The following is a 26,298-nucleotide window of genomic DNA, read 5'->3' on the forward strand; positions in this document are numbered from 1 at the left end:
GGGCGCTAAGTAATATTTTTTTCTGGAAAGGGGGTGGTAGGCCAAAAAAGTTTGGGAACCAATAAATAAATAAGAATATACTAATATTTTCTGTACCACCCTCTCAGAAAACAGGGATAATTGATGTCTTCTTTTCTATCTCTGTGCCTTTAATTTTTATTTTGCCTTATTTCTAGAATTTCTAGAAACCAAATGAAATATAATGCGATCTTTTGATACAGTGGCTACAATACTGAGCCTAGTGTTTGGAAGGCCTGAATTTCAGATCTAGAGCCTTAGACATTTTGTGACCTTGGGCAAGTCACTTACCTCAGTTTCTTTCTTGTAAAATGGGGATAATAATAACACTAAAAGTCTAATCTCATTTACTAATTTTGAATGATCACTCATGCAGTTCTGCTGTTTTTGCTTTTCGCCCAAGTCACCCTATTCATTTCTTATAAGCCAACAACTTCCAGAAGACATTTTAAATAACTAGAGAGTTTATAAGTTCTTATCCTTCTCTGGAATATTTCAGAGGAACTTTGGTAGAAACTGAATGTATTAATGGCTTCTCTCCAGTATATTTAATTTTTCACGCCAAACATAAATTTCCTACCTACTTTGCATTATTTTTATTTGATAATTATATTATTACTTATACTGTGTGATCCTTCTGTTATCCCTCATTCCTACTACATGAATTTCCTGCTTTTTACTCATAAAATTTATTAATTGTGTCTCTTATTATGTATAAGTAATTGACATGTTAAAGTTACTTAATAATCCTTGTGTTTCTTAATTCAGTTCAGTTGCTACCATTTATAAAATAATTGTTCAAGGCAGTGTGCTACCCATAATATCCTTTAAAAGATAAAGATATCGATGGTACTTTTTCCTCACTAAAAAGATGATTTTTCAAAGGTTCACTACCAAGGTTTTTAATATAATTTTATTGCCATTTGTATGCCACTCTTAGATTTTTTTTCTTCTAGAAAAATCTTTAATTTTTTAGCAAAGACCAAAGGAAATATAGGGAATATAGAAATTAACTTGACTGTCCTTAGAATCTCTCATATAAGATGAGGCTTTGAATTGTTGAATTTCTAATAAAGCAAATGTGTAAGATGCATTGATACAGTTTTCATTAAGTTCTAAGATTTTCTTAAGGAACTTTTTTTTCATTATGTAGTTCTTAACTCATACAAGTACTCAATAATTATATGATTAAATTCTTAGGCAGGAGATATGACAATTAACATTTTGTTTTACTGTTTTTAAAATGTGTCGCTGCTTCAGAATACTTTGAGAAAATGAAGGTTTAAATATGTTACCAATGAATGGCACAGTATAGTTGTAACATGAGTGACTATGTAACCTGATATGGTATCTATGTAAAGTAGTCATCTGCTTTCTTCCTTCCTGTTTAGTTAGGCCCAACAGTCTCTCAGCCCACCTAGGCAAGGGCCTATGGAACCAGCAGGCAAAAGGTAAAAGTTTATAACAGTTTAATTGAGGGAAACAATAATAAAGGATAGGAATTGGGATTCTACACTTACAAGCTAAGGGCAAACCACAGGGACAGGGGACGGACTTGACTACACTAAACTAAGGCCTAAGCCAGGCAGGGCCCAGAGAATAACAGGACTGGAGTGGGAATCCTCACAGTAGAGTCCAGAGATGTTATCAGGATGCCAGGAACCAACTCCTCCAGAACTGATGGTCCAAAGCAGCCCAGTAGGGAGAGGAGCCTGCAAGCTGTCCACCAGATCACAGATCACTCCCTACTCAGTGCTGTTGTGCAGGATAGATGTCCTCTGCTTCTAACCTTCTCCACACTCCAGGATCCCAGGGAATCAGGGAGCAACTCCACAAGCTCTGAGGTCTCCCAGGGAATCAGTTACTGCTTGTAACTCCCACCATGGAGCCCTTCTCAGAGAGTGCCAGCAACTTCCTGCTTCCCCATTCCATGTGGAATTCTCCAGCTCTTCCTTCTAGGTCCACATTAACTATATATAAACTAATACCTAAATAATCCTCACAACAGTTTCCAGAATTCAAGAGTTGTTGATTCTTTCAGACTTACTATTTCATTGAAATTATTTTTTGACAATAAAACATTGCATTTTCTGAATTTAAAAACCCACTTAAACTTGAAAAATGTGAGTGAAAAATATAAATGAATATAATATATGGCATATATTATATAAATGAATATAGAAATAAAGCCATTGGAATTTATATATATAGGACTTAATTTAATTCCTTTTTCTTTTAGTTTGAGGAACCTACTTTTATGTATCCATAAGCCTAGCAACTGCTTTCACTTTTTATAGTGAATCAATGATTTCCATCTGAGAGAAAGGACCCCTAGCTATCCAGGGTTCTTTAATTGTCTTGGTACCATGGTACACTTAGTAGGTATTTTACAAATATTTACTGATAAACCAGTTTAATTCATCTGTACATAGATATGATTGTATATGGTGCACAGCATAACACTGAAAAAAGGTAACACATTGCCTTTTTTTTTTTTTTTTTTTTAGATTGAGATGGGAAACCACAAGATTGCTTATTTAGTATTGCTTCCTGAATGTTTGGAAACTACTTCCTGTTTCCATACTTTTCTGACATTTTCTTTATTTATTTCCAGAATTAAATTTATAAAGCAGATTTAAAAATTAATGTTAATATTCTTTTTGTTTCTACTTCAGAAAAAGTTTATGTGGTTTATGGCACTTAAAATATATTAAGAATTTCTAAACACTAAGTGAAGTTTTTTTTGCCACTTATTTTCTATTCCCCCTCTTTTTTTAAATTCTAACTTGCCCCCAATTAAAAGTTTCTATTCTTTATTTTCTTTTTGTTTCTTTATTTATCCTTCTCAAACTTTGGTGTCTGTTTTGCATATCCTTCACTTATCCTGCCCTTTATTTTTAAACCTATACCTCCATTTTACCTATTACACCTATATCTCTCTGTTGGAATTAATATATTCTTAAACCATGCTTTTTGTCTGTGTTTATGGAAGTTGTACATGGGTATACTCAACTTTTGTCAGGTTCAGATAAAAGGAAGTATCTTGGGATTCTCTTTTTCCCTCTACTCTTCCTGTCATATTCATATATTTTTCATCTCATGCATTTCACTATTCAAGATAGTTTGTTGTATTCCGCCTTTCCCAGTATTGTCCTTTATTTCTCTCATTTTCTTTTTTTTGCTTGAGACATTCTAAAAGAACACTTGTTTCTTTGCCTTTTATTACACTGTAACCAATAGATCCTCACATAGTTTCTTCAAATTGACCAAATATGTATACTTTCCAATTTTTTTTCTGCATTTGTCATACTGTTTAACAGGAAAAAAAAATTTTTATACAGAGAAAATACAGTCTCAGCTCTATTAGCTTACAGTCTAATAGAATGAGACAACATGAAAACAATCTTGTACAGAAAAGATATACAATATACAGGATAAATTTGAGATGATTTCAAAGAGAAGACACATTAGTATTAAGGCAGGTTGGGAAAAGCTTTTTGTAGAAGATGAAATTTTAGCTGAGACTTGAAGGAACCCAGTAGGTACAGGTGAGGAGAGGGTAATTCTAAGCATTGGAAAATTTCATCTGGTCAAAAGATGGAGTATCTTGTGTAAGGAATAACAAGCACAGTGCCACTGTATTATAGAATATGTAGAAGGAAGTAAAATGTAAGAAGACTGGAAAGCTGGGAAGGAAACAGTTTGGTTGTGAAGAAAATTTAAAGCCATTTCCCCCAGCTTTGTTGTATATGTAATTATTGCTTATAAGTCTTAATATTTTCCTTCTTAAAATATATTTCAAGCTCTACTCACCTTTAAAGAAGATAATTGTCAAGCATATGTGATTCTGATAATGTCTCTTTGGTGTCTGAACTTTAATACTTGGCACTTTTTGCATTTTTTATTTGACCTGGAAGTTTTGGATCTTAGGATATGTTTCTGAGCATTTTTATTTTGGAAGCTTCTTTCAGGAGATGACTGAATATCTTTTTATTTTTTCTTTGCTCCCTTGTTCTAAGAGATCTGGGCTATTTTTATGATTTTTTAAAATGTTGAATTAATTTTTTAAATATAATTTTCAAGTAGTTCAAGGATTCCTAGGTAATTTCTGTTTGATCTGTTCTCTAGGTCATTTTTTAATAATATGTACCATACATTTTCTTTTTATTTTAATTGCCTAATTCTTGGGTACATAATATACTAATTCTCCATGCCATTTACTCCTCCCTATCTATTCCATTTTGTATCTTTTTTTATTTCTTTAGGTATTCTTATAGACCTTGTGGTCAAAAAGTTATTTTCTCTCAGATGCTATTTGGACTAGTAATGGAGGTACTCTGTTTTTCTGGGTTTACTCATTTGATCTTTGCTCAATCCAACATATTTTTTCATCATATCCAACATTTTCTTTCTATATAGCCAGCCTCAGTTTCTGAATTCAGGGTTTGTGCTCAGACCAACTCAGATCTCATAATCCTGGATCTTGCTCCTGATCTTGTGCCTCAATTGTCTGATCTTATCTCCTGCCTGTGGTTCAGGCCCAGGCTGCCCAGATATGTGGATCTGACTTGTGCTGCCTTCATGCTGATTTAGTCCTGTCGCTTTCATACCTGGGGCTTCTGGGTTCTTTTAGAGCTGGATACAGCTCTGCTCTTAATGCCAGTTGTGGATTCAGACCACTTAATGCTTTGCCTTCCATGTAATCTAGTTTGCCTCCTCTTTAGGTTTCCATAGTTTTCTGTCAGCTTTTTTGTGTTGTACTCAGCTGGATGAAGGAATTTATAGCTAATTTTGTTTGATTTTATCTTTTCCTTCTGTTACATTTTTAGAGCTATTATCAGGCTGTTTGTGGGAGATGTAAGATACTCTAGATCCCAAAGCAAGTGGCATAGCGAGGTGGCAGTGGTAGAGTGCTGATCTTTAGTGTCAGGAATTCCTGAGTTCAAATCTAGCCCCAAATACTAGCTCTGACACCCTGGGAAGTTTAGTCCATTTGCCTTGGTTTCTTTCTTCCTATGTAAAATGGAAATAATAATGGCATTTACTTCCTGGGGTAGTTGTGAGAATCAAATGAGATATTTATAAAGTGCTTAGCACATAGTATAGATTATATAAATGCTGCTATTGCTGCTGATTTTTATACTGCCATCTTTCCATAACATTATTTTTAAAGCATTATGCTTTGTAGATGTAGTTCCATAAAACCTGCTGTAAAAAGTAAAGTGAATGTGTGATTTTTTTTACCATAATAAAAAGCACGTATTAAAATATAGTATGGTTAATATTTAAATTCTTTTCTGAGTTCTCATTAATAATATTTTAGTGTTTTAAATATTTGTAGTGATTACACCATTCATTACCTAGAGAATTTGGCCTAATTCACTTTTGAAAAGCTACATCTAATTTTTTTTCCAAATGGAGCTTCATAGAAAAGAAATCATGCCACTGATTTTTGTTTTTAATTTGTAGTTTTGTTTTTGTATTACCTTCATTTTTTAAATTATCTGTCTCCCCACATCCAGTGATCCATCCTTGGCTTCAAAGAATTATAAAGAGGAAAAAAATCATTTCATCAAAAAGAACCCAGTCATCAACCAAGTCTGACCATTTATGTAAAGTCCCATACTCATAGTTTCTTATCTCTGTCTAGAAGAGGTACATGTTTCCATTTCCTCTTTTGGGCCAAGCTTGGCCATTATAATTAAAGAATATTTTACTTTTTTTTTTTTTTTGAGAGATGGGTGTAGTGATAGTTGTTCCTTCCATTTCTATTCATTATATATATTTTCTGGTTATGCTTACTTCACTCTATTAGTTAGTATAAGATTTCCTGTGCTTCCTCTGAATTTTTCATTGTGAAGATTAAAATTTTCTGGTGACTGTATCTTTTTTTTTTAAACCTTTATCTTCCATCTTAAAATCAATCCTTATATTGGTTCTAAGAGGGAAGAGTGGTAAGGGCCAGGCAATGGGGTTTAAGTGACTTGCCCAGGGTCACATAACTGGGAAGTGTCTGAGGTGAAATTTCAACCCAGGACCTCCTGTCTCTGGGCCTGGCTCTCAATCCAGTGAACCGCCCAGCTGCTCCTCTGGTGACTGTATCTTAATTTATAGTGATTTATTAAATAATTAAAAGAATGGGTCAGAGAAAGAAAAGGCATCAGCCACATTTGGCTGTTACCTTCTCAAGCTTACTCTCCTAGCCAGCTTGAGCTTGAGCTCACCTAATCCAACCAACTGTGGTTCTAGGGCCAGAAAGAGCCTTCCCTCCCCAGACCTGAAACTTCTGTCTTCGCCGGCATTACTTTTCTGAGTCTGATTTGCTGGACTTGACTTCAGTTTGGGTCAGAGGCCAGTCTTTTGGACACCACGAGTCACATGGGACAAGAGGCAAGCATTTTCCCAAAGTGCACGAGTCCCCCTTATACAGCTCATGTTCTTAATCAAAGGGTGGTGTTGAATTGCAACCTCAAAAAAATAGGGGATCAGACTAGTAAATTTTCACATCATAATTATTGTTTCTCATGGTACAGTTATATTACCTCCTATTAATGTACTACCATTGTTGAAGTATCCAGTAGTCAATGGACATAGTCTTCCTAATTCTAATTTTTTTAAGTTAAAGGAATTATTACAGTATTTTCATCATGGGTGGGAAATTTGGCATTCCACTTGCATTTATCTTTTTATAATCCTTAAGTTTATTGACTCAGAAACAAACACTGTACCCATAAAAGGCTGAGCACCTAATTAGAACATTTGTATGTTATTTGCCTAAGGGGAAAAAAAAGTCTTTGAAGATGTTTTTACAAAGTAACTGATAATTAGAAGCCAGCAAGCCACTTGGAAGAATTTTTTTAGTAGAATGATTGGTGACCTATAAATCAGTGCATTTATAATAAGTAAATGTTTAAAATTAATACTTTATATTTATTGAATACCTAGAAATAGAAGTTCAAATTATTACCTTTATTAGGTACTTTCTTCATGTAGAAACTTTGAGTAGCACTACATACAGTGCTTTGGATGATACAAGCATAAATAAGTTATAATCTCTCCTGGCTGGAATTTATAGTCTATTAGGGGATATATGCATGCAAATACTTATACTCCAAAATGGAAAACAAGAACTTGAGACTATTAGAGAAGATTTGAGCCTATTTTTGCACTTACTGTATTTTGTGGTCATATATGACCCTTTTATGTGTATATGTATAGAAGAGCTAAATTACATACATATGCATATTTTTCTGTATCTCAATCATTCTTATTCAGAAAACATTAATTAATTACCTAATAGCATTTGAGATTGTGATTATCATTGAAAGGGTTTTTTCAAATTTAAACCTTTATGAGCTTATGATCTAAAATATAATTTGATGAAATGCCTTTAATTTCAGTAAATTGCCATTTTTGCTATAATAGGTTTTAATGGTTTATATGTATATTTTAAAAATTAAGAACCATAGAACTAAGCTAACTTGCAAAAGTCCAATTGAATTGTAAATTTCTTCTGTGTTTATGGGATGTGATGATTCTACCCACTGAAGGCTTTTCTTAGGATTCCAAAATTAAGATCTCCTGTAGCCATGTATCACAACATAACAGTGTTAAACTGATAAGTAGGAATCTTCATAGATAATACACCTCCCTCCCTTCCCTTTAGTCCTGGATCTGCTATATACTACATGGGTGATCTTAAAGCAAATCATTTACTGCTTTGGGTCTTGGTTTTTATAGGAGCATAAATTTAAAGCTAGAAGGCATCTTAAAAGTTGGGTTATCTAATTCATTCCCTTTTTAAAATAAATGTGGAAACTGAGGTTCAGTTTCCTTCACAAAAGATAAGTGACTGCTAAGGAATCACAGTGATTTCACACAATGTCCAAAGTGGGATTTATACCAAAGTCTAACTCATTCACCATGCTGTACTACACCTCTCAATCTTTGGGAATTGAGGTGGTGAGAATAGATGATTCATAAATTCCTTTTTAATGCTAAAACTGTTATGGGGGAGAAGAACCCCTGGGCTGGGGAAGGAAATCTTTCTCAAGAATGAGAGGACTCCGAAACTTAGCTTAAAAGTAAAAAGAAAGATTTATTAGTAAGATAGAATTAATGGCCAGCAAGACAGCATGAGTGGAACAACTGCTTTAGTTTAGGGGTTTTTATATTCTTTACAATAGTGTGTATTTGAGGTTTTGTCATGGTGTGGATGTGACCTTTGAGTCTTAGGCACTCAGGTATTTGGTGGGGTGAGCTGTCTGCCTGAGACCCTCAGGGCTTAGGCTATCAAGGTGTGGCCTGGAGGTGTATCTCTTTGTCTATCTCAACCTAAAGAACTATCCAAGGATAATAGTCTTATAGTAGCTATCAGGTGTTCTTTGGCTTGGGAGTCACAAGGACAGGAAGGGGGAAGGGAATTTAATTTCCCTGTTTACTGATTGCTTGAGTTAAGAGGTACAGTGTCCATGACATCTCTGTACAGTGCCCATGTCAATTTGGCCAGTTGCCTATTTCCCAAATGATGTATGATAAATGTGAGAATGTTTTCTTTTCATTATATATTACATGGAAAGGAAAATGGCCTACAAATATACCTGGTTTCATACACTTAAGCAGAATTCCTAAAAACTTTGTCAAATTGAATGAATAACTTTGGAAAAACTACAAATTTAAAATTTAGAAATAAAATATATATGGGGAGGAGTGGGGTCAGGATGCTCAAATTTAGTGAATTTTTAAAGTTTCTATTTTTAAAAGTTCCTAAAGTGAATTCTACAAGTATTGTATTCTGTTCTGAAAACCACATTTTATGGAGTATATTGATTATTTTGTTTGCACATATTATCTCCTCCTTTGGACTGTACTTCTTTAGAACAGGGACTGTTTTTCAATTTTCTTTATATCTTCAGGGCTTTGCACAGTGCTTGGTACAGCAGAGATGCTTAATAAATATTTGTTGACTTAAGAAGCTTGAGAAAGTCCAGAGAAGGACAACTGGTTTGAAAGAACTGGAAATATTTAGGTTGGTGTAGATAAAAATGCATCAGATAAGTTAGGGATGGTAGAAATGATAGTTGTCTTCTGCTATTTGGAAGGCTGTCTTATAGAAGAGGTATTTGACAGACTACTTGAAATAGAATTGTCCATTAGGTTGCAAAGGAAGTTGCAAAGACATTGTAAATTTAGATTTGATATTTTTTGAAAACTTGTTAGTAATCAGAGCTATTCAAAAGGGAAATGTGGGTTCTCACTCACTACAAGTCTTATAAGAAGGGAATATGGTTTATATACTAGTTGAGCTAGATCTCATTCAACTTAAAAGTCAGATCTATAAACTAGCAAATTAGGGAACTAAGATAGGTATCAAAATGTGCCAAGGAGGTATCCTCTAAATCAGTTCTTTAGGACAATTCAATTAAGGGTGAGGTGGCAGGGAAGATTTGGGAGATTTTGGAAGAAAAATCTTAGAACTTGGGTCATAAAAATATACAGTCAAGGAGAAATCCCAGGGTAATGCCCTGTGGCAAGGAAATGAGTCCCTTGACCACTTTTGGAGGAGAGAATAGGTGATCTGAGCTGGGTAGGAGTTTACCTGTAAGCATAAGAAAGGAAGGGAAGCCCACCATCTGATGTCTTCCAGAATATTTCAATGAAACATTTCTACTGCTACTTTAAAACTCTCTTGAGGTTCTAATAAAAACAAATACTTTCAACACTCGCTTTGCCCATTTCTGTTATAAGTATGCATGAATTTAAGCAGTTTGATGGGGAATTTATTTTTTTATGTTATTGCCTTAGAAGATGAAGTTGATTGCTTCCTGGATTTTCTTCACTGGCAGAGTTTATATGGAAGTGAACTGAAATAACATGTACTGCAAAGGAAACAATAATTTGTGAAATATTCCTAGGATGGGCAGTATATTCTTGGGATCTACTATGTTGAACTGGGGGGGGGCGGTTATCTAATGATTTATTAATTGAACAGGCTTACAGGTTTTTGGTTATTGAAAGAGTGATTAAAAACCAATTTAGAGTGCTCAGAAATAATAAGTAAATATGAAATGTATTATTGACTTGATAATTGAGGTATTAATTCATTGTTATGGTTATTTAAGTTTAAATGTGGTCTATAAGTATAAAAAATTATTTTCTGAAAGCCACCTTTGACCTGATCAGAAGCCTGCTATAATTGGGTAGAATGTTTAAAAAAGATTATTGTAGAAAAACTAAAAAAAGGATACTAAGCTTTATTAAGTCTCATTATAATCAATAAGCAGCTTCACTTCTCTATTTAGAATGAGTCCAAATCTTAATACTTGAAGGGGACAAGGAATGGGAGAGGGATTGACCTATAGAGTGATGCTTATTGTATTGGTTTTTTAGTTCTGCATCTTCTTGACCAGTAGCATTTTGTCTCTCTTTAACACTGCATGGTAAACAGAATGCCTCAGTACTTTTAAAACAAATTAACAAAAGGAGTAAGAATAATAATTAACCTCTTGTAATTTTAATTGCTGATTTTAGAGGTGGCTAAATTTGGAAAATTATTGGATATTTTAAAAACATTGTTATAGAATCTTCACTTTGGTGCCACATGCTTTTTATTATTATTTTTTTAATCTCATCTTTCTGTGAGCTGTCTCATTTTTTCTTTCTTTTTTTATTCTGACCATAGCAAATACCAGCTAAAATGAATATTTCTCTTAACAGTAGAATAAGAAGGTTATATATGCAGTTTTGACTCTCTTATGTACTACAACTTACTTTTGCTTTTAAGCTACATAATACAACCTACTACTTTCAAAACTGTCCTGCTTTTCTGATTCCTTCTAACCTTTGTCTTTCTGTGCTTTTTCTTTCAGGGGCAAGGGGTGGCAGCCTGCCCCTGTTCTCTTTTTGAGGAGAAAAGTACCAAAATGTTTGTAACAAATATGTGTAGTTGAGCAAAACGAAGTCACAGTGACTGCTTAGAATTGTCTTATTCTGTACCTTGAGTCTTTCACTTCTCTTTTAGAAGACCTCTAGCCAGTTACTATTTTAAAAAGGTTTTATTGAAGCATTTTTTTAACATTGCTGTCACTTCCTAAGTTCCTTCTCTCCCACCATAGTAGAACTATCCTCTCTTATAACTAAGAAGTAAAACAAAACAAATACACACTATGTTTGACTACGTATACCTCTTGCTGAGCCTATAGCCTACTACTTCATTGCCAAGATACAGGAGGTATGTTTCAGTAACAGTTCTCTGAAGTTGTGTTTATTCACAGTGTTAAAGCCTTTCAGTGTTATTTTCATTTATATTATTGTCATTACCAGTCACTTTTCCTTAATTCTGACAACTATATATTGACAAATTTAACCAGAATAGGTTGTATTATGCACTTTAAAAGAGATAATGGTTTAGAAATAGAAAATAAAACATCTCATTATTTGACTGATAGGGCCTTTACCTTCTAGTCAGCCATGTTCAGATTTTAGTATGTTATTCTTTTTTGCTTATTAAAAAAAGTTCCATGATAATAAAAAGATCTTGGACCAGTGATGTTTTTCAATAACAGCAGTTAATCTAGTCATTAAGATCAATATTATAGGTCTTCCTACCTATTGCTCTAATAAGTTCTGCTTCATCCCTTGCCATCTTTTCTATCCTATGTCCTTTTGGTATAATGGAAATAGTGTTGGTCTTCAAGTTAGAACTATGTATATCCCAATTTTTTTTACTTGATATTAATAACAGAAAAGACAATGAACAAAAACATCTCCTGTTACATATTTCAAGGAGTTTTATATAATTTTGATGTTTGCATTGAAAATACTATGTTGGAAGATAAACTTGAAGGTTTCAATTTGCTTTTAACTAATGAAATGTTTTTTTTTATTTAACCCACAATTAGCACAATGGGGTCTAGTATGATGGTTAAGGATGTGTTCTGCTGTGAAATATCACTTGTAAAAGCATATCTTTTCCTTTCTAATACCCCCTTACAAAAATGAGTTTGATACATGTGTAGATTATGCCCATTTAAAATGTATTCAGAAACTAGACATTCCTGTAGGTCGTTGTTGATGTTCTTGTAATCTCTCCTTTTTTTGATAATAGTAAGGTCTGAAATCTTTCCTATGCTTTTGGTATTTTTTTTCTCTTTTCATTTTCCTTGTGAATTAAGATTCACATTTAATCTACATTTATCTCCTCAATAAAATCTAAGCCCCTTATTTTCCTTAGTATCAAATATAACATTCTCTATTTGAAATTTTAAACCCTTCACAACTGGGCATGTAACTGACCCAACAACACCAGCTCTTTTGCTATCTCTTTATAACAGGACCCTTTATTTCCTGACTACATTTTCAAACTGGTCCTCCTCTGTGATCTCTCTCCCCACAACTGCTACTAGCTTTCTTGACTTCTTTTAAGACTCAGCTCAAATTCTGTCTTATGTACAAGTCCTTTCCCAGTCTCTGTCCTCTCTCTATTCCTCTAATACCTCTTTTCTTTCCTTTTTTAGATTCTCTTCCATCTTCTCTATTATTTGTTCATGATTGTTTACATGTTATTCTCCCCCATTAGAATGTAAGCTCCTTTAGGGCATTTGCATTTTCTGTGTTTTTGCTTTTCATTGTCTCTCAAGTATGTGGTAAATGCTTGTTGACTGACTTTTTATTTGACTATAAATCATTTTATACCATAGTCTGAGAAGAATTAAAAGAGAATGTCATGCCTGTGGAGTAGATATGATCAGGCTGGAACATATTACTGACAGGGAATTATGAAGAAACAGTATAAAGGATGTTTTTAGAGGAATGTGGAATTAGCCTTTTTTTAAAAAAAGATTGCCACTTCCTGTAACAAGAGTGTAGAATAACTAATAGTCCATGGAGACCTTTATAATTTTGACTTTGCCAAGAGAATTTGAAGAAAGTTCTCCTCACCCCCACCCTGTTACCCTGCATTCCTCCCAGACTTAATGGACTATAGATAGTGAACTTCTTCCAATAGAATGTAAGCTCCTTGGCATTAGGAGTTTTTTTTCATTCCCTACACCTGATTACTGCCTGGCACAGAATGAACATTTAATAGATTATTATTGAATGAAAGAAGATGGACAATGTAAAGATGGGATTTTGTACCATCTCCCTTGCACAAATCCCATCCTTACAACAAGAGTTGTACAAGATGGGCAGATATAAATATAATGGAGTCAGCTTCATTGAAGGGAATATTCACATCAATAAGAACACAAATCCATTTCAATATGAGTATGTCACGTATATGTTTCACATTAATTGCAGATTTAAGAACTTTCCCCCCAAAAGCCTCTGAAATAAAGATATTTTCATTTAGCTGTGTATATTAACAACATTTAACAGGTGACATATAAAAATAACCTTACAAAATTTCATCAGTTGCCCTTGTTGTGTTGCTATTTGATGATTATAATAATGTTGATCGCTTTTGACTTAATTGTACAAATTAATATTGAAAGGAAAAGCATGCATCTGTTTCTTTTACATTCCTTTACATACAATCTGTAACTGGTTTTATATGTAATAAATGACATTCCTGAAATCTTTGAATTGCATTTTTTCAAATTAGGTAATTTAAAAACATCTATAAGTTATAGTTTAGAAAAAATAAATATGGTTGAAGACATATAAATTAGTGCATGTAACATACCAGTTATGAACTCAGTCTTCTTGACTCTGGGCTCAGCACTCTATTCACTGCAGCACTTCTCAAAAGGTAGTTCTACATTATGGAATTTTTTCTTCCCCCTTGTCCCTACTCCAAAATAGAAAAGTTCCAGAGCAGTTATTTTATTTGCAATTTCCATTAGAATAGCAATATGTGATCATTTTATTTTGTGATATACATATTTGCTAAGAAATTTTAGAAGTCACAAATATTAAGTGTTTCCAAATATATGAACTCCTCTATCAAATTTAAAGACTTCTTTGGAATCATGTGGAATTAAGAAGGGAGAGACAGAAAGGGGATAACTGCCACAATGTAATTAAAGATAATACTAAAAGATAACACAACTCAGATCAAAGACAATGTATAATTTGGGTATTAAATGATTTAAAGTTAAAGCACAAATCCTTTTTTGTTAGTAAACCTCAAAAGTGATCAGAATCACTCTTAAATAATTTTGCTGTACTATTTTCACATAATTTATTTTTTGATATTTTTTTAAAACAAACTTATTTAGTACAGATGGTTCAGGTTCTATATCTGACACATACCAGCTATGTAATTGTGGCCAAGTTCCTAACCTCTTCAGTGCCCGGATTCCTCAAAGTTATAGATGAATTTCTGATGTATGTTGTTGGAGGGAGTTACCCATATAAAGTCAGAGGCTTAGAACTCCCCACTTGTGAAGAACCCCCTAATTTGCAAAGTACTAGGGGATAAAGAATCAAAATGGAAAAATAGTTTTTGTTCAAGCAGCTTATGTTCTATTGGAAAGCTACCTTTACACAAATCAGTGAGTACACCATAATTTGAAGAGGGAAAGAGCACTAATTAAAAATTAGACTCATCAGGAATTTCCTAGAAGTTTTAGCCTCTGAATTAAACTTCAAAGGAAGTTATTTTAGGAGGTAGAGGAAGAAAGTAGTGCACTCCAGGCTTGTGGAATAGGCAGAAAATGGAATGCTGAATTGGAGTTAGACTACAAAGGGATTTAAATGCCTAGCTGAGGAATTTGTATTTCCTATTGGAGATAGTAGGATGCCGCTGAAGATTATTGAATAGGGGAGCAACATGGTTGGATATATGCTTTAGGAATATTGTTTTATAGGTAGTGGTGAGGATGTTTTGGAAAGTAGAGGAATTAGAAGCAGGATACCAATTTGGAGGCTTTTGAAATAGAGCAGGTTAGAAGTGACAAGGGCCTTACAGTAGGGTGGTATTGGTATTAGGTGTAGGTGGAGGATAGGTGCAAGGGTTTGTGAAATCCTAAAATGGAGAGAGAAAAGTGAAGATGAATTTTGAAATTTCTAGCCTAGTTGATTGACAGATGGTGGTATCCTCAACAGAAATAGGGTGATTTAGAGGAGGGCAGAGATTGGAGGAAGATAGAGTTCCATTTTGATCATGTTGCATTTGGGATTTATGCAGCACATCCAGAATGGAGCTAGCTGTCTAGAATAGTGATGGGCAAACTTTTTAAAGAGGGGGCCAAAGGAAAAGAAATGCTCATCTGTCAGTCTGTTTCTAAGGCAACTCTTTCGAAGTTTCATTGTATTGTATCCTACTCATTGTATTCATCAGATTAGGAATAATGTTGTGTGGCTGAAAGAACATTTCAGGGGGCTATATCTGGCTCACGGGCCATAGTTTGCCCATCAGTGGTCTAACAGATAGGGATTAGAGATCAGGACATTTTAAGGCAGCATTTATAGATGTGATAGTCTTCGTCAATTGAGATTTCACAACGTCAGGATACAAGTATTCATTCTTTTCTATTAACACAATTGCCACCCTATTCATACATATCCTTATAACCTTTTATCCACTTATTGAAATAGCCAGTTGGTTGGCCTGCCTCATGCCATTTCTTTTTCTACTCCATCTGATACACAGCTGTCATAGTGATAGATAGCCTTTACATACATAGCTGACCATATTACTCTCCTACTTAGTATACTCCAGTGGTTCCCTAATGCTTTTAGGATAAAATGCAAAGACCTTTGTTTGGCTTTTAGTGCCCTTCACAAACTGGACCCAACCTCTCTTTCTAGCTGCATTATATGTGGCTCTCCTTTCTCTTTGGCCTTCTATACATTCTTTATACACACATTCCATTCATGGAATGCATTCAGTTATCAGAGAATTTCTCATTTTCCCTAAGATTCAGGTCTATTATCTCCTACACAAATCCTTTCTTTTTTTTTTTTTTATCCCAAATGCTAATTGATTATATAATCTGAATATAATTGTGAACATAGATGTTCTCTCTTTTAATAAAATATGTTACTTGTGAGCAGTGACCATTTCATTTTTCATCTTTGTATTCCCTCATTTCTGGGACAATATCTGGCATAGATTAGGCATTTAATGAATGTTTGTTAAATTATTAAAGGGTTTTAGAAAATAAATTAAAACAAATTTTAAATTATGTTCATATTTGGGAAGAAAAGGATTTAATTCTGTGATGTATTAATAAGCACTCATGGCTATAAAGGTTATAAGGGTGATAGTTTACATATTACAAGATTTAGACAATACAAGGATAATAAATAAGGTGCTGGTGCATGTGTGTGTGTTCATGTGTTTGGGCCTTTCAGTTTGAATTTGGTGATTTTTCTGAATTTTAAAAAAAGTCCCAGTAGGATACTTAAGCATTTTGGACATTATCATATAGAAAATGATAGTGTTTGACCGTATGGTCATTTTTACCCATTTTAGTTCAACTATTGCAAGATTCATTTATATGCTTCTGTGATACTACGTTTTAGAGATATAGAAAATATCTTTAAAAGTCCTTGTATAATTAAATTAAAATTTTCTTTTTTTATAAGTAATATATAAAAGATATGACATAACAGAACCTTTTATTTGAATTCAGTAGGTTTGGTTCCAGTAATTTTGCCACTACCTGTAGCTGTGACACCTTAGGGAAATCATTTAACATTTTTGACTCTTTTTTTTTTTTCTTATGCATGAAGTGAAAGTGTTAGAGAATATAAAGTACTTGAGGCCAGTGGACTATCTCCCTATTTTGGCTTTCTATCCCCATCCTTGTACAATGCCCAATACTAGTGTACTTAGAAATCCTTTAAAATAGTTTTTGGTTTATTGGATTAAATTCACTTTGTTTTCTACCTCCATTTTTGAGATTCTGTAATTTGGAAATTATACATATGCTCAGATTTTGTGTACACTTTATAGCAGAGCACTTTGTATTCTTCATATCCCACTTGATCTCTTTTCTTAGGTCTTTATTTGCCCTTTATTTAATAGAAGGAAAACATGGAAATGTGACTTTTATATTCAATCCTATAAGTTCTCCAATTGCATTAGCTGCTCTTTTGGATGAACAAGTAAATATCACCTCTAAGGTTATTAAAAATGTTAAGTATCTTGTTCAAATTAGAATATAGAATAGACTTTAAAATGAAAGTCTGATTTTGGAAATCAGCTAACAACTAAGCATTTATTAAAATGTGTAGGACATTGGACATACAAAAATAAGGAGTCCTGTCTTCAAGGAATTTAGAGTTTACTCATATGTGACACTAGCTATACAGATAAATATAAAGTAATTTTAGGAGGAAGAAAATATAACGTAAGGCACACCTGCTCATGTAGAAGAGGACATGGGAGCTCAGTCTTGAAAGAAACTTGGAATTCCAAGATGTAGAAATGAAGAGGTATACTTCATTCTAGGGATGAGAATTAGTGTGGGCAAAATCCCAGAGATTGAGCAGATATGTAACATTTTGGATTCTGAGAACAGGTAGACAAACATGATGAAATCTAGAACTAATGAAGAGAAGTATTGTGAAATAATTCTGGAACAGTATGGAAGGAGTTAAATTGTGAAGACCATTGAATGTTAAGAAACTTTCATTTTATCTAGAGATATGAAGAAACCACTTAAAAATTTTCAGAGGGAAATAATATAGTCAGACCTATACTGAGTAAGGAGCATTTAATTTGGCAGCTTATGTGGGTGATGAATTAGAGAATGGAATGACTAGAAACTGAGAAACCAGTTGGTATACTATTTCAATAGTCCAGGTGAGAGGCAACTAGGACAGTGACTTTGTGAGTGGAGGGATTAGAAGTAAGAGATGTGACAGTAGGATAGACAAAACTTGGCATCTCGTTGGATTTGTTCAGATGAGGGAGAGGGAAAAGCCAGATAACTTCAAGATTGCAAACCTGGTGGCTGGTAGGATGTTATCCTCCATTTTTTTTAAAGGGGAGGGAGTTTGGAAGACAAATGATATCGGAAGAATATATGAATTTTGGTATGGATATGATCAGTTTGAGATGCTAATGAACCTTTCAGGTGCTAATATCTAGCAGGCAGTTTTTAATGTGGGTCTAGGGTTCAGAAGAGAGATTAAAGCTGATTATAGTTTGGGGAGTCAACTCAATAGAAATGATAATTGAACCAATGGAAACTTAATAGATCTCTAGAAAAAGATTCAGGACAGTCTTGCTTAATGATTGCTGAGATGAACCATAACATATTAAGAAGCAAGATTCCCTACTAAGAAGAAGGGGGAGGGATTGGAAGGATAGTCTTTAGAAGAAAAATTTTGAAATAACCACTCTAGAAAGTATGATGAGTCAATGTAAGAGAAACAAAAGGATTGCCATTCAAAAGTAAAGACAGACCTATTTGAAATTAGTGAACACATTTATAGTGGATTCTTTTGGTATTCATTCTTCTAGCAGCATTCAACAGTGAACAAGTAGGAAGATAGCAAATAGAGGGTAATAGTAATTCAGGTTTTAAATAATTTATTTTGATATTGAATTGGTTTCTTTTTCATGGGGCAGTTTAAAAAAGTGAAAACCAGAAATAAAGTAATCATGGAATTCTGAGGAAAGGATCTGGGAAGTTATTTTGTTCAAGCCTTACACAAAACAGGAATCTCCCTTGTTTATTAGTAGCAGGATGGCAGAAATAGGCTGTTCATGTAAATCATAATGCTTTGAATTAATCTACTATTCCTTTTCATTCACTAACAGGTCCTGTGAAAGTTTGGAGGGAGTTGGGGCTAACATTTTTACATTTTCATTAAACATGCAAAATGTATTTTTTGGCAACTTAATAAAATCATAATTAATGTTTTTCTATCTTGAATTGTAAGAGAGTTGGGTACTTCTAAACTTGAGCATATAAAAATCAAATATCTTGCCCTTAATATTGGAAAAGCAGCCATTATATTATAAAATGTTTAAAAGGAAATGATACTATATAATTTTAGGTAAGCTTCATGTAGATTAGCCTTTACATTTTAAAATCCTATTGTTTTTTTTATTTAACAACAAACCCCCAAAAGACGGTAAAATTAATACTTTATTATACTCTAAAAAACTATTAACTAGAATAGTCCCAATATTTCTTTTCACTCTGTGCTTTAAAAACTATTTTCTTCTTACAACCATATACCTGAGTAAAAAGATAAGTGAAAATTGTACATCATTGGTCAACATACTGGTAGATTTTTCCTGAGCTTCCCTAGTGGAATCCAGAAGGATGAAAGAGGGGTTTTGCTAAACCTGGAACTAAGATAGACTTCTGAGAGACAAGCTAAGATGATGGGATATCTCTAAAAATCCAGCTGAACTCATCCCTACAACTTCATGAAGATATAGAAAATATACTAGACCAAATCTGATCTGGAAATCCCAGGAAATCATTTTACCTACCTAGTTTGATAAAAAGAAACAGAGAGATCTGTGGACCAGGGGAATAGTCTGTCCAGAAATATGTTGCCTAGGACGTTCCAGTATGAAAACAGCCTATGTACCAGGGTAAGAAAAGGACCCAGATTTAGCAGAGAGGCTTACGCCTTGTGTATGGGGCAGAAAAAAGTGCCAACTGGCAGCTGTCACTCACTACCTAGTTCTGGCTCCCAGATCCAGGACAGACTAAGATAGGTCTGCACTTAGGGATTGGCATTCCACTGTAAGGGACATTTGGTGGGGTCCTAGATTGTGTATTGAACAAGGAATGAGTTTAGAAGAAAGCAGCAGGTATGTCTCAGACCATATGAGTGGAACAGGGTCTCAGAACTAACTCCCAGGCCATTATGAAACCTGCAGAGAAATAACCAGGGCAGCAATCCCAGACCAAAGGGAGGTTATAGTTCTTTCACCCTCAACCAGCAGATCTTTCTAGTCAGCTGGTAATGTCTGAGTGTAGTAGAAGTTTACATTGGAAATCCATTAGGGGCAAGTCCAGAAGAACTTTTGCTCAGACCCAAACTCATTTCAAGAGCTTTCAGAACTTAGGCAGGGGGAAGGACAATCAGACTTTGCTCTGGATGGATCAAACCACTTTGGGAACGCTGAAAATTTGCAGTCTCGACATGGAATCTAGAAGCCCTCAAACTTGTAGCCTAGAAAGATTTAATGAACCCCAGTTTATTTAGCTTAAAGGTGACAGCCTCAGGCTTGAGCCTGGCACGTGAGAATTCCTCCCTGAGGAAAGGCCAAGCCCAAGTGGAATGACTCTCTAGCGCAGTAGTCATGAGCTGATGGTCCCGAGTTCAGTCCTCAGAAGGAGGGTGTGATATACCAGGAGAGGTTTCTGGAGACAAGAAGAGTCACTGGGCTTGGGCTTGGCCTTTCCTCAGGGAGGAACTCTTATGTGACACCAGAGACTGTCACCTTTAAGCTAAGTAAGCTGGAGTTCATTAAATCTTTCTAGGCTATAAGTTTGGGGGCTTCTAGATTCCATGTCAACACACTAGATTCCATGTTGACAGCAGGTCCTTGTTCCTTAGATCCTGAATAACATAACACTCAATACCCATAAGAAATCAGTAGCAGGACCCAAGAGGACAAAAGTTCACTCTAGACATTCCCTCTAGCAAAAATGTTAATTTAACATAAATTCCTAACTTAGGAAGGAGGCTAACAGAATGAACAAATAAATTAAAAATAATAATAATAATTTCACCATAAAAGTTATTATGGGAACAGACACAAATCAAGAAGAAAAGAATGGCTCTGGAACATTTGCCTGAAAACCTCAAAGAAATACACAGCATGGGTACAAGTTCACCCAAAGTTCCTAGAAAAGACAGTTCAAAAGAGGATTTAAAACATGAAATGCGTGTTTTTTAGGAAAACCATCCAAAAGAAATGAGCATTTCAAGTTAAAATTGGAAGTAGAATCAACAACTTGTTACATGATTGTATCCAAGAAACAATCTCCCTAAAAGAAAATGAAGTTAGTAGAAGTTGATTCCATGAAACACCCAGAAAAACAAAAAGGAAAGTCAAAAGACTGAAGAAACAAAAGAAAATGAAAGGAATTTTGTAGCATGAGCAAGGGACCCAGAAAACAGAACAAGATGACATAATTTAAGAATTATTGGACTACCTGAAAGCCTTGATCACATTTTAATAAACTGAAAAAAAGACTGCCCAAATCCCTAAGAAAAAGAAGACAAATTGTATTTACTAAAGGCAAAGCACTATAGGCTTGCAACCCAAGAATAACTTACATAGCAAAACCTTATAATTCCTCAGGGGTAATAATAGATCTTTAATCAAATAGAGAACCTCTAAGCATTCTTGGGGACAAGAACAAAGTTGTGTAGAAACTTGAAATAGGGATATGAGTCAAGAGATCTGAAAAGATAAATATGAATAAGCAATTAAAGGGTGTTATAAAAGGATAAACTATTTTCATTCTACTATGGGGAGATGATACAAGTGTCTCTGGCTCTGTAAATGATACGTATTCAGGCATCTCAAAGAAAGTCTTTTAAGACAATAGGTTCTGGGAGTAGCTTTTTTATATTTTTATAATCTTATAAAGAATTGGAAAAGGAATACACTAGGAGGGAATAAGATAGTGGAAAATTATATCACATAATTAAGGTACTCAAGTAAAAGACTCCACAAACAAGGTAGAAACGGATATGGGAGAGTAGGCAACACTTTGAACCTCACCCTCATTTGAATTGGTCAGAGAAGGAAAAAATACACACAATGGGTTGCAGAAATAAACATTTCACTTACTAGGAAGGGAGTAAGAGAGAACATATTAAGTGAGAGATCACTTTTAAGCAAAATAACCCAAGTATACAAACATTTATAGCAGATCTTTTTGTGTTAGTAAAGAATTGGAAACTGGAAGCTGATGGGTTGCTTATCAATTGGGGAATGGTTGAACAAGTTTTGCTATGTAAATATGATAAAATATTGTTCTTTCAGAAGTGATAAAGGGGACAATTTCAGAGAAATTTGAAAAGTTTTGTATGAACTGATGCAGAATGAACAATGTATACATTGTAGGAGAATGATGTATACATTTATGACACTATAAAGACAAAAATCTTTGAAAGACTTAGAACTAGGTGGCTCAGGATAATAAAACCAAGCGTAGAGATGGGAGATCTTGGGTTCACATTTGGCCTCAGACACTTCCCATAGCTGTGTAAGTCATTTTACCCCTACCGTCTAACCCTTATGGCTTTTCTGCCTAGGAACTGGTATCAATTCTAACTTAGTATCAATTCTAACACAGGAAGTAAGGATTTTTTTAAAAAAGAAAAAAAAATCTTCGAACTATAATCAATGCAAAACCAAATAACAGTACCAGAGCACTCTTGATGACATCTTGACAGAGAGGTTGTGTAGACTCAGTGCAGTTGGAAAAAAATTTTAAACATGAACAAAGCACAAATTTGTTGTTTGACTATACATGTTTGTAACAAGGTTTGGGGTTTTTTTTTTTTTTTTTATATGGGGCAAGGGACCATGAATGAGTGGGAGAGAAGATTATGTTTTATCTTACAGCTCACTGAACATAAGATATTCTTTTCTAGAATATTGATAGAATAATGTTTTGGAACCTAACAACTCTTTATTTTTTTTCCAGACTATGTCTTCAGCGGTGGTACAGTTATATGCAGCAGATCGAAATGGCATGTGGTCAAAAAAATGCTGTGGTGTAGCGTGTCTTGTGAAGGACAATCCACAAAGATCTTATTTTATCAGAGTTTTTGATATCAAGGTAAGGTTCTTTTACTTGTTGGTTGTAGGAGTTTGCTCTGATCATGATTATCTAATACTTAGTATGTTAGATTAGTTCTTCTAATGCTTTGATCACTACATGTCACAGAAGAGGGGTCTTTGATCACAGAAATATGCCTAGTGTTTGACCACTGAATTGGAGTAGTTAAGTTGACTGAATAGCAACATACCAAGATACTGGTAGAAACACCCCACCCCCCAAACAGGCTGAGTGGTAGCCCCAGCTTGTTTCTCTGCTCTGTGCTTGGAATAATTTCAATTACCACCACACTTGCTCTAAGTCTTCTACTTGAAGATCTGCTACCTTCCAAGTTGTACATTCTACTTTTGGTCCTAATTGTAGGAAATTATTGTATTGAGATGAAATCTTTCTTTTATATCTTGTGCTCACTGCTTCTCTTCTACATATTTTTCATGACTAGAGTGGTAATTGCACATGTAATTGGAAATCCCATTGTGGAACTTCCTTTCTCAGTGCTTTGTTCTGTATGATATTTTTACTTTGTTCAGTCATCTATGAATTATGGCATAGTTTCTAGTTATCCTGGCTATCTTGTGTTTACTATAGTTTGACAATTTGTCAGTATCCTTTATCCTAAAGATGTATTGCTCAAATACCATAAGATCTTGCATTCATTTTTTGACTATCATAGGCTTAAAATGAATAGATTTTGTTCACATAACTGCATTTTGCCTATTTTGTACATTTGCATCCCCACTATTTTAAACTCAGTTACAGAAATTTTAGCATCCTTCTTAACTGGCTCTGGGAGTTAAGAAATATTTATTAAGAACTAATAAACAGGGTGCAGCTGGGTGGCTCAGTGGATTGAGAGCCAGGCCTAGAGATGGGAGGTCCTAGGTTCAAATCTGGCCTCAGACACTTCCTAGCTGTGTGACCCTGGGCTAGTCACTTAACCCCCATTGCCTAGCCCTTACCAGTCTTCTGCCTTGGAGCCAATGCACAGTATTGACTCCAAGAAGGGAAGGGAAGGGTTTAAAAAAAAACAAAACAATAAACAGGTTTCCCATCTGGGCCTGACTTAGACTTTTTTACAGGGAGAATGGGTGAATTATATTCAGATTTGCATGGAATCCCTTGCTCAATTAATGACTCCACTCTATCGGGGAAATTCCTTCAATTGCATCCTTTGGTAGAGGATACTGAGGGAATGGAAGGAGATGGGCCCCCTTTTGTTGTAATCTGAACAGGAACAGCTGACTTAAGTAGGCCTATATCTGAAGAAGATGTAGCCCACAGAGACTCAGGAATATCTACTGGGATTTTACAGGCAGGCACTATTCCCTCCAGGCCCTTTGGAAGCAAGGTCATAGAGTCCTTGGGCAGTTCTAGGGAGCCATCTGGGGAGCATGACATAGTAGCTGTTGGTTTATATCAGAGATTTTTCCCTAACAGAATTATAGGGGACATTAAAAGGAATTAATGTTCTATTGATAGAGGTCTTATGGATACCATATGAGGAGCAAGCTTAGGGACATTTTGAGACTTCCCTGACATACCTACCACATTTACAAAACTAATAGAATTACATTCAGAATGAGGTTTACTCACTAAAACTGATCTTAGAAGCTCCATTGTCTAGGAGGCAATCATAATATATGTTCCCAACTTTAAGAGTTATGTAAAGCTCTCTTCTAGGGGGAAGGGAACTGGCATTATATAATAGCATGTATTATATAACTAGCATTAAAACACCAGGGTCTTGGAAGGAGTAGGCTTCTCCCCCCCAACTCCCAAGGTCTCTTCCCCTCCCTCACACCATCATAAAGATCTCTGGCTATTTCTCTGGGTTCCCCCACACTGATTACAAGCTCCCTGATGGGTACTCTGGTTTGAGTTATGATTTACTTCATTAGAATTACTAGCCCCATTGAGTGTCTATTATTATTATTTTTTTCAGCTTCTGTTCCTATTATCCTGATTTTCTTCCTACAGTTTATAGCTATATGGCCTTGCTTATCACAGAAATAGCATTGTTTTGACCCTTTGTCAGGATTTTTGCCACTTCCCTCAGAGCCACAATTTCCTTACATTTGTTAAGACAAGTACTAAAGTAACTGCTTCATTTTCCTTCTTCTGTCTTTTCTGGTTCCTCCTTTTCAGCTTTTTCCTTTTCTCTCCTTTCACAGCCTTCAAAAACATACACTGCTGTTCTCTTCAAATTTTCTATGTCCATATTCAGACTGGACAACTCTTCTGAAAATACTCTCCAGTTTCTGGGGAAGAGTGATTTACAAAATGATTTCTTATAGTTCTAGAGTATGTCTGTTTTGATACATCTATCCCAAGATTTCTAGCTCCTACTTCTACAATTCTATTATAAAATCTGATTGACCTTTCCATCTTTTTCCTGGTTATAATATTCAGATTTTACCCAGTTCTTTCATCTTGAGAAGCAAGCCTTCATATCCCTTAATAAAGCTTCCTTGGACTAACATAATTGAATATCTGATATTCAATTGATAATATGAAACAACTATGTTTGGGTCCTATTTTGGGTCTTTTTAAAGGCCTTTTTTTCTTTTTTCTTTCTTTCTTTCTTTTTTTTTTTTTTTTGCATTCCCATCCTGAGAATTATTTGTGGCTGAAAGAATAGTTAGTCTATTGCCTTCAGTTATAATAAAGCATAGAGGAGATTCATGATGTGAATTCAACTTGATTTATTAGGTCCTCTATATATTTTCAAACCTCCTGATTATAAGCAAAGACTGAACATCAAAGGAAGGTGTCTGATCTTTCTCCTTATTAAGATCAGTGAGAGAAAATGGAATATGATTTCTTGTCACTAAATTTCCTCTTCAGACCTGTATGGAAACTTCCCTAATGGGAGAAAATGCCTTTATTTGAGATTTCTTTGGTACCCACTACCCAGTCTGAAGTTTGAATAGAAATGGAGCTCTTTACATGTTGGGAATGGGGGGAGGAAGACAGAGGGGAGGAGAATGGAGGGGCGGGGCAGGAGAGCCTGAAGGAGGAAAGCCAAAGGTATAGGGAGGAGCTGTAGGAAGAGGAAGAGAAAGGGAATCAGGAGGTGGTCTGGAGTGAAATCCCAGAATTATGGCAGGAGGGAGCCACGGCACCATTTTTAAAGTTTGATCTCCTTCTGAACTAGATAAAGCACAATTCAGGCCTTAATATCAAATCAGGAGTTAAAGGCATTTCAACTGAAATTTTGAGGTACAGTGAATTATAGAGATGGGTTTCATAGGCAGGTGCAAAAAGTGGTCCCAAAAAAACAGTAACAAAGCTCTTTGGGATTATCTGCTCCTATCACCATCTTCAATGCTTTTAAAACCTTAAAATCAAAGAAACTATACCTAGGTCATGAGAAAACCCATTTTTGACCAAGCTCTACAGAAATAAATTGCTTCCTTTCTCATCATTCAGGGCTTTATGGGGACACTCTTAACATCCCATGAAATGGATACTTTATACACTGGGCTTTCCTTTGGAATCCAATTAGGGATTTTCAGGATACATGTCATATTACCCATTGTCTAAGCTTTAAAAAAGT

The 26,298-nt window shown here is 34.8% G+C and overlaps 1 protein-coding gene across 1 annotated transcript in view; it reads left to right on the forward strand.

Annotated features, from left to right (window-relative positions):
• WASL (WASP like actin nucleation promoting factor) overlaps positions 1-26,298 on the forward strand; it is a 119,769-nt gene that overhangs the window by 30,798 nt on the left and 62,673 nt on the right. Inside the window, exon 2 of the mRNA XM_044679027.1 lies at positions 22,608-22,742. Within this exon, the coding sequence (XP_044534962.1) occupies positions 22,608-22,742 (135 nt within the window). The remainder of the gene's footprint in view (positions 1-22,607; positions 22,743-26,298) is intronic.

The sequence above is a fragment of the Gracilinanus agilis genome, chromosome 5 (assembly GCF_016433145.1).
Source record: "Gracilinanus agilis isolate LMUSP501 chromosome 5, AgileGrace, whole genome shotgun sequence".
NCBI lineage: Eukaryota > Metazoa > Chordata > Mammalia > Didelphimorphia > Didelphidae > Gracilinanus > Gracilinanus agilis.